The sequence below is a fragment of the Pteronotus mesoamericanus genome, unplaced genomic scaffold (assembly GCF_021234165.1).
Source record: "Pteronotus mesoamericanus isolate MK-2021 breed Mesoamerican mustached bat unplaced genomic scaffold, CSHL_Meso_final scaffold_165, whole genome shotgun sequence".
Taxonomy (NCBI): Eukaryota; Metazoa; Chordata; class Mammalia; order Chiroptera; family Mormoopidae; genus Pteronotus; species Pteronotus mesoamericanus.
Genome location: NW_026555307.1, coordinates 4,568,791 through 4,581,173, shown reverse-complemented (window position 1 = coordinate 4,581,173; position 12,383 = coordinate 4,568,791). Strand labels below are relative to the sequence as shown.

General features: G+C 39.9%; 1 protein-coding gene across 1 annotated transcript in view; it reads right to left on the bottom strand.

Moving 5' to 3' along the window:
• Positions 1–12,383, bottom strand: part of WDR88 (WD repeat domain 88) — a 41,168-nt gene that overhangs the window by 16,409 nt on the left and 12,376 nt on the right. Inside the window, exons 2-6 of the mRNA XM_054588801.1 lie at positions 7,393–7,503; positions 6,171–6,259; positions 5,503–5,566; positions 3,112–3,250; positions 2,650–2,779 (exon numbers count right to left, since the gene is read on the bottom strand). Coding sequence (XP_054444776.1) covers positions 2,650–2,779; positions 3,112–3,250; positions 5,503–5,566; positions 6,171–6,259; positions 7,393–7,503 — 533 coding nt within the window. The remainder of the gene's footprint in view (positions 1–2,649; positions 2,780–3,111; positions 3,251–5,502; positions 5,567–6,170; positions 6,260–7,392; positions 7,504–12,383) is intronic.

Genomic DNA, 12,383 nt, shown 5'->3' with positions numbered 1-12,383 from the left:
GTCCCACAGAATGGGCCTCTCCTGTTCGCTCTCTGCCTCTTTTCTCTCCAAGACATGGAGGTTTGGCTACTCCTCCCTGCCCTCCTCCCCCATCCCTCTCTCACTTACTTCTCTGCACCCCAATTGCACTCTCTCTCTTTCTTTCTTTCCCTCTCTTTTCATCTGTCTTCAGTGTCATTAAAGCATATTTTAATGTTGTGTATTTAATTAATAAAGTTCTGGGTTATCCATTCTCAATTTGTAAATGTTTTCTTGTTTTGGAAAAGAAAAAAAAATCTGTCAGCATTTTTCTGCTCTTTTGTTTGTTTGTGATCTTCAAAGTATTTTTTCCCATGATTCTCATCTCTTGTTATAAACAGAGTTTTCAAGCAAACCTATAAACATAAATGAGCATCTCTGAGTAGTCTGATTCATAAAATCAATCATTTTATCTGAGGAAAAAGTTGGACAAAACTGTTTTCTAGAGCTCGGTCAGAGTTTTGGACTCTGTTTCAGTTCTTTGAAATGCGCAAACTGAGCAAGATCAAAGGGAAAAAAGTCAACTTCCCAAGGGTGTCCAGGGTAAAACTTGCCAAATCCCTGTGCCTGTTGGAAAGGCTAAGAACCAGTCCAGCATCCTGGCCCTGTCATTGGGGTTGAAACAAGGGCTGTGTCTATTTTCCAGGATGGAGTTCTCATTTCAAATAAATTCCACTTCTTACAAAAGTCCATTTTTTCTTAGTACAAACGTCGGGGGAAGTGCTTATGTTGCATGTGCACATCTGGACAAGAGGGAGTCAATGCACTTCTCTCTATTCTTCCTGCTAAGTACAGCTAACAACCCTGGGCATTTATAAATCAAGCAGAAGAGTATGAAAAGTGAAGAAAAGAAGGCAGAACAGGTAGGACCCTTGGGTCCCAAGGATGACATGCTGTAGGTCTCTAGGGTTTTATTTTTGCTTCATATATTCTGGACTGGGTACTGGAAAAGCTTGTAACTAATCTTTTTTTAAAACTACTATGGGGAACAGCAAAAAAATAGGCCTCCAAGTAAAGTCGTTCTTCCTACCAAAGGGACAGCCCAACACAACAGAGCACCTTCAGACAGTACCCACTGTACTGTAGCCAAATAGATGGAAGAAAAATGCAGTCCCATCCCTACCCCTGTCAGCAAAAGCCGAGACGGGAGCCGAGACGGGAGCCTAGACTGTCACCCTTGCCAGGCCGTATGAGACGGCCTGCTAAAATAGAACATTTAAGTGACACAGACTCTCCTAATGTAATACCCAAAATGTCCAGGATACAACTAAAAATCAGTCATCATACTAGGAGCCAGGAAAATCTCAACATAAATAAGGAAGATAATCAACAGATGCCAACGCTGAGATGACACAGACCTGAGAATTCTCCAACAAGGGTTTTTAAGTGGCCATCATAAAAGTGCTCCAATGAACAATTATAATCTTGCCTGAAACAAACAAAAAGATAGAAATCCTCAGCAAAAAAAGAAGAAGAAGATATAAAGAATGATCAAGTGGAAATTTCAGAACTGAAAAATACAGTAACCAAAAAAAAAAAACACACACAAAAAAAACCCTCAATGGGGAGGAGAGAGGAAAGCATTAGTGACTATGAAGTCAGATAATATAAATTAACCTATGCAAAAAGTCAACTGAAAAAACCCCTAGAACCTCCAAAATCTGTGGTTCTAGGTAAAATATCTAAGTATTTGTTTCATCAGAGTTCCAGAAGAAAAGAAAAAAGAGAGTGAGGCTGAAAAGTAATCAAACAAGTTACATCTGAAATTTTACCAAATTTGACAAAAGACATAAACCTATAGATTCAAAAAGCTATATAATTCCAAATAGAAAAGTGCAAAGAAATCTATACCCAGACACATCATAAGTAAATTTCTGAAAACTGAAGACAAAGAAAAACCTTGAAAGCAGCAAGAGATAAATGACACCTCACCTATAAGCGAAAAAACAATTTGAATGACAGTGGATTTCTCATCGGAAACGTTGGAGGCCCAGAGAAAGTGACATGACAGTTTCAAATGCTGAAAGAAAAAGAAAACCTGTCAACCCAGATTTCTATATCCAGTAAAAATATCCTTAGGAATGGAGGGGAAATCAAGACACTTTCAGATGAAGGAAAACTAAGAGATTTTATGGCTCTCAGACCTACCCTAAAAGAATGGCTAAGGGAAGTTTTTCTGAACAGAAAAAAAGCAGTAAAAGGAGAAAACTTGGACCATTAGAAAGGAAGACAGAACACAGTAAGTAAAAGTATGGGTAAATACAGTAGACTTTCCTTCTTGAGTTTTCTAAATTACATTTATAAATATATAAATATAACAACATATTTAAGTTTACTCCTTGCAAGCTTCAAAATCAGTTGAGGTTATATAAACTCACATTGAAACAAGTTCACCTGAGGCCTGTCCCAGCTGACAGGTCACAGTTGGTAGTTTCCCAGGCTGCCCTCCTTCTTCCCTTTCTCCCTCTCCAGCCTCCTTGGAGCACCCACGACAAAAGTTGGGGGTGCCCAACATGGATGGTGGCTCACAAGCTGCAGGTGTGCAGGCCAAGTCCAGGAGAGCATGGATGGGGACCCCCACCCACCTCCCTGCTACAGGACACTGCCCAGCCTCCTGGGGCCCCTCCTCACTTAGTGATGGTGAGCAGTGTGGCCTTGGATGTAACATCCCAGATCTTGATGCTCCTGTCCAAGGAAACGGAAGCCACCTTCTGGCTATCAGGGCCAAAGCAGCAGGCTGTGACTGGTCTTTTGTGATGATCTGAGGCACAGGGAAAGGGTTTTGCTGTGTGCATGGTCCATATTCCAAGTTAAAAGCTTCATGCAGCCCAGAGGCTCATACTACTCCCCAGACAGTGACAATATTCCAGAAACACAACTCCAGTTTTCACTAGGGTCTATTCACTCACACATTCCTGAGTGCTTACCATGTGCATCAGGCTTTGAACAAGGAGCACAGCCGACCCGCTCCCTGTCCCAGCAGAGCTCCCCGTCTGATGGGGATTCACCCTTGAATGGACAGTGCCCCACAGCCTGCCAGGGACCATGAGAGGAAGGCGAGATACTTCATCCCTCCTGATCATGCAAACTCACCCCTGATGTGTGACACAGTTGTGGCATTTTTCGCGTCTGTTATCCAGATTCCATGATCCACTTCCAAGCCTGAGACCACATATTTACCATCAGGAGAAAACTTACAGGAGGCTATGATGCTTTCATGACTGATCTTCCACTGCAATAGGGCAACAGTCAAAAGGTTGTTTTCTCTCTAGCCCAGCTCTTCAGTAGAGCTTTCTGCGGTGATGAAAATATTCCTTCTATGCATGGTCCATATCCCAGCCACTGGCCACAGGTGGCCTTTGAGCACTTGTAGTGGGCTAGTGCAAGTAAGAAACTGAATTTTTAAGTATTTTTGGTTTTAATTAATCTATTCAATTAATAAATATAATTAATGTGTGTCCAGGATAGATGGACAAGAATTAAGAGAGCACCCTGCAGAACTGGCAGCATGGTTCTAATAATGGCCGACTTCATTCCTGTTCACTCTGGTAAACAAGTGGTATTGCCTGACACTGTAGATGAGGCACTACCGCCCCAGTCCCTCGGACAGTTCACAGCCCCCTGGGGAAGGCTGGCACCAAACCACACTAAGGGGACAATGCGCTGCTCAATATTCTAGGAAAGGAGGATCTGTCTGTCTGTTACAAATTATAGTATCACCATGGTGACAGTTTTAAAATATGCCCACCAATTACTTGACAGTCTTCCCTCCCAAAGGTGGAAACTAATTCCCTGCCTCTTAAGTGTGAGCTGGACTTAGCGACTTGCTTCTAATAAACCAAATATGGTAGAAGTGATGGTCATAAAAGAGACCATGGCTTCCTCCCTGCTTTCTCTTAGATGACGTCCTCTGCAGGAGTAACTGCCATGTCCTGAGGACACTCAAGCAGCCTACAGAGAGGCCCACGTAGAGAGGAACTGAGGCCTCCTGCCAAAAGCCAGGTGAGGCACCATCTGGAAAGGGATCCTCAGCCCTGGTTGAGCCTTCGGATGACTGGAGTCCTGGGTGACTTCTTAACTGTGCCCTCACAACCACCCAGCTAAGCTGCTCCTAGATTTCTGACTCAGAAACTGTGTGAGAAATAAACGCATGTTGTTTGAAGCTGCTACGTTTTGAAGTAACTTATCAAACATCAGTGGATAATTAATTTAGCTCTAGAGGCAGCAAGTGGCATGGATGGCTTGTGCAACAAAAATAAATCGAAGTACTAAAAAAAAGTTTAAAGAAAATAAAGAAAGCATCCCAAATGGAAAAACTGGCAACAAGAAAAGGAAATTTATAAAAGAAGAAATAAACATTTGGAGAAATGCTTAAAGATCAGTGCTTGTCTCATTTTTCACCTACAAAATTGGTTAATTTTTTAAAATTATAATATCTGGCATGTGAGGTTGGGAGAGAGCAGGCTCTCCTCTGGGGCCTAGGGTATGAGTTGGCACAGATTTCTGGAGGGCAATTTAAGAAGCACCATGTTTCTAGACCAAATTAGCAATAGAATCCAGCTACATACTCAAAAAACAATGGTGCCTATGTATAAAAATTGTATACAAACCTTCCTCATTGAAACATTGGTTATGATAAAGTGGAAACAGCCTTAATGTCCTATCACAGGGAAACGTGAAATACAGCAGACGTGTTTATCCCATGGAATCCATGCTCACATTAAAAAAGATGATGCTGACGTGTACTTAAATAGTACTATGTTGTTGACAGAACATACTTGTCTGAGTTCATATGTAAACATGGATAAACATAGGAAAAGAGACAGAAAAATGTTAACTATAATCTTTGGGAGTTTTAATGTTTTTATATTTATAATATTGGCTTGTCTTTCTAAAAAATTTTTACAATGACTATAAATTGATCTTTGCACTAAGAGAAAGATTGTTTTTTTAAGGAGAGAAAAGAGGAGGAAGGGAGAGTAGAGGCACTGAGGAGCTGCTTGGAGAAGGGACAGGACTGGAGACCCTGAACAGATGCCTGAGCAGGGTGGGGCTGCCCGGGCACCAGGCAGCAGGCAGAGGGGATCTCGGAGCGGTTTGGATGGATGGGCGGTGCTCCCTCCAAGATGGAGAGCAGACAGGGAAGGGCCCAGAACCCTCATGCTCTGGCCAGGTGGCCTTTTCCTGTGGCATCATCAAATCCAGACACCTCACAGGGGAGGGTCAGCCTGAAACGCCATGACTCCTTACCCTACCCCACCCCCACACTTCCGTGTATCCATCCTTCAAACAGAGCCTTCCTTTTGCCTGCTCCAGGACACTTTCCTTCTCCAATACCCACCCTCTGCCATCTTGGGTCCCAGAGAAAATTCTCTTTTCCTGGAAGATTGGCTTCTCTTTTCATCCCATGCCCAACCCAGGGCTCCGGAAGGCACAGTCACGGCCCTGTGCTGCGATGTCTCCACCGGGGCAAAGCAAACTTACCAGCAACTTGCCTGTCTCAAGGTCCCAAGTCCTCAGTGTCTTATCATAGGCTGCTGCGACAATTCTGGGAATAAAATGACAAGCACAGGGTCTTTTTGATAGAGACAGTTATGTGTATAGTTTCCTCATGGAAAATTTTGATAATTCAGGACCAAGAATGCAAATAATAGGGGGATCTCTCTAACGATGCTCCATGACTTCCCCACTCCACCCCCTGAGAGTGGTGGGTTCTCACTAAAAACAGAGAGAACTTAATGCCAAATCATCACTCCAGCACCATTCTCTTCCTTAACCCCCTCAGCCGTCCAAATCTGTTCTTTCATGGTTAGGGCATTAAAGGTCCCATCTCCTCTGTTCTATAACTGACCATCTTCTTCTAAAGTGTTATCTACACCTCACAAGGATCAATCATTAACAGAAAGATACTTTAACAGATAGGCCATTTCATTCTGAAATGTTTTATTGCACACTTAGTAAAATAATAAACATGTACCTTTGTCTTGTTATATTATATGTTTCCTTGGCAACTTTTGTCCCCTATATAAGATAAGTTTCTGTGAAAGTTAAGTTCCCATATTGTTTTTACTCAGCTGTCCCCGGTGTGCTGTACGCTGACCTGCCTCTTTACTCTCACTTTTCCTGACCAGCATAAGGGAAGGAAAGGTCACCTTCTGCTGTCAGCCGTGACACTGCACTCTAAAACAGGAGCTCCGGGCCCATGCTCAAAATCCCGAACAACAGATCCATCCACAGCATCCTCAAATCAACAGGAGAGAAGGACAGAGAGGGAGAGGTCACTGAGGCGTTGACTGAAGTTGTGAATTGAGCTCCACATCAGCCCTGAGCTTGTCTGCAACAGCAAAGTATGAGAACCACGTGGTCCTGTGACTCTCATCCAGCTCAAAAGGGTAAAGGGCCATCATCCAGGGTCACACAGCTAGTGGATCCCAATGTGGGGTCTGAACCACCTGGACAGTTCCCAAACCCTCCTGCCTAGACTGCCTGGCCTTGGCACCCACCAATGACACAGAAAATGCTCCTCCAAGGTCATCTGGAGGGTGAGAAGCTATCCTCCACCCAGTTGCCTGGACCGAAACCCAGGAACCAACCTGGCCTCACTCCACCCTGTCCCTTTCCTGCCCCTGATGTCAGAGGAAAAAACAAAAATCAGCACGGATTGTCCTGAGCCCAGCTCCAGCCACATGGTCATCTGTGGCCTAGCCCCTAAGGAACATTGCCATCCGCCAGCCCTGCTCCTGACTGATCAGCAATGGCCCCCAACAGGCCTGCCTGGGTCTGCTGTCTATGCCCAGAAGTCTTCGAAAAAGTTCTTGGTGGCCACCTCTCTGCAATCTTGTTTGACCATCATGCCCCTGTTCCCTGAGCCCCTGCTTCCTGCACTTTGGGACAGTGACCTCAGGCCTGCCTCTACCAACCTCTCCTCAGCAACAGGTCCCAGGCCTGGCCACTTTTCTGTCCTCGGTGACCAGCCAGCCCTGGTCATATCATGTCTGTGGATAGAACTCAATTTTCCAAGTGAGAAGGAGACCCAAAGGGATGACACAGCCCAGACACTCCAGCTGGGCCCAAGGCACTGCTGAGACCCTCCAACAAATGGTGAAGAGCTCCGAGTCCAGTAGTGTTCGTCCCCTGCTCCCACTGTTTCCAAATCAACAGTCTAACAGCAGCTACACTAACCTCATCTCTCTCCAGTGGCTTGACACTAGTGTGAGCCCTCACTTTGCTTCTCCTTCTTGCACTTTGCTGGGAAAGGCCTCTCAAACTCTTCGTGATCTTTGGGAGTCCAGAAACTCAGTACCGGAGACTCTCCACAAGAGGTGACATAAGCTTATAGGATGTTTTGGCTCCACCTAACATGGGGCCACCTACCCACAGCTTCACCGTGCCGTCATAGGAGCCACTGAGGAGCTTTGTGTCATCCACACAGAAGTGACAAGAATTCACAATGTGCTGGTGTCCGGTCAGGATTTGAAATGGGATCTGAAAAAAAGATAGACTGAACGAGTTCAGCAGGATGCAGAATACAAGGTCAGTATTTTTAAAAATTAATTGTATTTTATACACCTGCAACAAACAATCCAGAAAAAAATAAGAAAAAATTCATGTATAAAAGCATCAAAATAAGAATAAACTTAACCAAAAAAAAAAAAAAAAAGTAAAACTTATACTCTGAAAATTGCAAAACATTGTTCAAAGACATTTTAAAAGACCTAAATAAATGGGAAACCATCCTGTGTTCATGGATTAGCAGACTTACTATCATTAAGGTGAAAATAACCTCCTAGCCCTGACCAGTGTGGCTCAGTTGGTTGAGTATCGTACTTTAAAGTGAAAGGTCATAGGTTTGATTCTGGTCAGAGCACACATCTGAGTGGTAGGCCTGGTTCCTGATTGGGGCACGAGTGAGAGGCAACCAATCGATGTTTCTCCCACCTATCAATATTCCTCTCCCTCTCTTTCTCCTGCCCTCTCCCCTCTCTAAAAATAGATAAATAAAATGTTTTAAAAAGTAAAAATAAATAAATAAATAAATAAATAAATCCTCTGGTAAGGATTTAAAAAAAAAAATTTTTTTTTAAAGAATCTCCAAAATGATCTACAGGTTCAACACTATCCCATCAAAATTCCAGCTGAAATTGACAAGCTGATCCTAAAATTTATATGGAAATTCAAAAAATGCAGAATCGCCTAAACAATCATGAAAAAAAGCAAAGCTGGAGGACTCACAATTCCCAATTTCAAAACTTACTACATACAAAGCTATAATAATCAAGACAGTGTAGGACTGGCAAAGGATAGACATAAAGATCAATGGAATAGAGTTGAGAATCCAAAAATAAACCCTCATATTTTTGGTCAGTTGACCTTTGACAAGGGTGCTGAGATCATTGAAGATGGGAAGAGAATAGTCTTCTCAACAAATGGTGCTGGGACAGGTGGATATCCACATACGAAAGAATACTGTTGGACTCTTACCTCACACCATACACAAAATTAACTCAAAATGTATCAAAGACCTGACTATGAGAGCTAACACCACAAGACTCTTAGAAGAAAATATAGGTATAAATCTTGATGAACTTGGATTAGGCAATGCTTTCTTACATATGACCCTAAAGGCACAAACAGCAAGAGCAACAACAACAATCATCAACAGTACATTAGCAAAATTAAAATTTTTTGTGCTTCCAAATACAACATCAAGAAAGTGAAAAAATTCACAGCATAAAAAAATGTTTGCAAATCATACACCAGATAAGGAACTTGAATGCCAAATATATAAAGGACTCTTAAAACCCAACAATAAGTGCTTGCACTACCTAGGAACTGGTATAGTGTTATTTGAAGGTGGATTTGGATTAACTATACATATATTGCAAACTCATGTGCAACTACTATAAAAAAGTAAAAAAAAAAAAACCACTATATCTGATATGCTAACAAAGGAAAGAAAATCAAATCACATAGAATGTTCTATTAAAATCATAAAAGACAGACTAAAAGTAGAAGCGAAAATAAGAACAAAAAATAAGGGCAACAAATAGAAAACAGTAAAAAATATGGTAGATATTAATCCAACTATATAAAAATTTACTTTGAATAATTTAAATCCACAAATTAAAAGATAAAGATTGTCAGAATGGATTAAAAAAACAAGAGATAACAATATGTTGTCTACAAGAAACCTGCCTTAGATATAAAGACACATATACATTAAAAGTAAACAGATTAAGAAAAATGTATCATACTAACACTAATTAAAAGAAAGCAAGAATAGACCTGGCCAGTGTGGCTCAGTTGGTTGAAGTGTTGTCCCATAAACCAAAAGGTCATGGGTTCGATTCCCAGTCAGGGCACATTTCTAGGTTGTGGGTTCAGTCCTGGTCAGGGTACATATGAGAGGTGGTCAATGTTTCTTGCACTAATGTTTCTCTCCCTCTCTTTCTCTGTCTCCCTCCTTTTCCCTCACTCTAAAATCAATAAGCATGACCTCAGGTGAGGGTTAAAAAAAAGAAAGCAAGAAAGATTATATTAGTCTTAGACAAAGCAAACTTCATAGCAAAAAAGATTATCAGGGGTGAAAAAGGGTATTACATAATGACATAAAATTATGTAATAAAAATTACATAATTTTTAGGGGTCAATTCTCCTAAAAGATATAATAATCCTTAATGGGTATGTGCCTAACACCAGAGCGCCGAACTGCATGAGACAAAAACTATAAAATTGCAAAGAGAAATATATGAGGCCACTATCATAGTTAGAGACTTCAAGTGCCCCTCCATGAGAAATGAACAGATCTGGCAGGACATAGTAAGGATATAGTGGAACTCAACAACAGCATTAATCAATTGGATATAAGTGACATCTGTAGAGTACTTCATCCATCAGCAGCAGAATACACATTCAAGATAGACCATATTCTAGACCATAAAACACATCTTAACAAATTTAAAGTAACATAAATATAATATATTGTCTGTTCTCAGAACACAATGGAATTACAGAAAGATGGTTGGAATGCCAAAATACATAGAGACTAAACACTTTATAAATAACACATGCTCCAAAAAAGAAATCCCAGGAAAATCTTTAAAATATTTTAAACTAAACAAAATTAAAAACATGATTTATCAAAATTTGTGAAATGCAGTAGAGAGTGCTTAGAGGGAAATTTGTATCATTGAATACATATACTAAATAAGAAAAATGATCTAACATTAATATCTAAATTTCCATCTTTGAAAAAAGGAGAGTAAATCAAATCCAAAATAAGAAAAGTAATAACTATTAGAGCATAAATCAATAAAATTGGAAACAGAAAATCAATAGAGAAAATCAATGAACCCAAAAGCTGGTCTTTTAGAAGATTAATAAAATTGATGCACTTCTAGCCAAGATAACTAAAAAAAAAAAAAGGGAGGGGACAGAAATTACTAATAGAAATAAAAGAGACATCACTACAGATCTGACGGACATTAAAAGGACAATCAAGGAATACTATAAACAACTCTATTCCGGCAATTTGATAGCCTGAAATGTGATTTACTAAATTCAAATTTGAAAATGAAATAGACTAATTCCTTGAAAGATACAATTTACCAAAAATCACACAAGAAGAAATAAATAATTTGAATAGGCTTTTATCTATTAAAGAAAATGAATCATTAATTAATAATCTTTCAAAATAGAAAGCAGCAGAACCAGACTGCTACATTCTACCAAATACTAAAGGAAGAAATTATACCAGATTTCCCAGAATCTTTTTCAGAGGATAGAAGCAGAGAGAATACTCCCTAATTCATTCTGTGAGGCTATCTAGCATCACCTGAATACCAAAACCAGATGATACCATTACAAAAAAAGAAAACTACAGACTAGAATCCTTCATGAACATAAATGTAAAATTCCTCATCAAATATTAGCAAACAGAATTCAATAATCTATAGAAAGAGTTATACATTGTGGCTAAGTGGGGATTTATCTCAGGTAGACAAGACTGGTTCAATATTTAAAAATAAATTAATGTAATCCATCACATCAATAGGCTAAAAAAGAAAATCATGTGACCATAGCAATAAGTGCAAAAGAAGCATTTGACAAAATCCAACACCCTTTCCTTATAAAAAATGCTCAGCAAACTCGCAGTAGAGGGGAACTTCTCAACTTGACAAATAAATAGCTACAAAAAAAAAAAACCTTCATCAAGCAAAAAGGAAAAAGGATTCATGGACACAGACAACAGTGTGGTGAGTGTGGGGAGGAAGGAGGGTATAAGGGGGATAAATAGTAATGGAAAAAAGTACAATTTTAAAAAACCCTTCAGCTAACATAATAATGGTGAGAACTTCAAAGCTTTCCCACTAAGATCAGGTACAAGGCAAAAGTGTTCCTTCTTACCACTCCTTTTTGTACAAGGATTGTACAAGAAGTTTTGGCTCATGCAATGAGACAATAAAAGGAAATAAAATACATAAGATTGGAAAAGAAAAGCCCTGCAGAGTGGCTCATTTGGAGTATTGTCCCATTCAGCAAAAGGTTGCAGGTTTGGTCCTCTGTCAGGGCACATACTTAGGTTTTGGGTTCAATCCCCAGTCAGAGCACATATGGGAGGCAACTGATTGATATTCTCTCTCTCTTTCTCTCTCTCTCTCTCTCTCTCTCTCTCGCTCTCGCTCTCCTCCCTCCCTTCTCTACAATCAATAAACATATCCTCGGGTGAGGGTTTAATAAAAAGATTGGGAAAGAAGAAATAAAACCATCTTAGTTCACAGACAACGTTATCACCTAAATACAAAATCCAAAAGAATCAACAAAACACTACTGGAACAAATAACGATTATAGCAAGGTTGCAGGATACCAGGCTAATATGCAGAAGGTTAATCACTTTCCTGCATACTAACAAAGAATAAGTAGAATTTTAAGTTTAAAACACAGTATCATTTACATTAGCAGGAAAAATTAAGTATCCAACTAAATATATAGAAGACCTATATAAAAAACTACAAAATTTTGATGAATAAAATAAAGAGCTAAACACAATAAATGGATTGATATTCCATGTTCATGGATAACAAAACTCAATATTGTCAAGATGTCAGTTTTTCCCAACTTGATCTATGGATTCAGTGCAATCCCAATCAAAATTTCATCAAGTTATTTTGTGTATATTGACAAACTGATTCTAAAGATTAGCAAGGCAAAATATCCAAAACAGCTATTGAAGGAGAACAAAGTTGAAGCACTAACACTATCTGACTTCAAGACATACTATAAAGCAACAGAAATAAAGACAGTGTGGTATTGGTGGAAGGATAGACAAATAGATCAATAGACAAAATAGAGAACCCAGAAATAG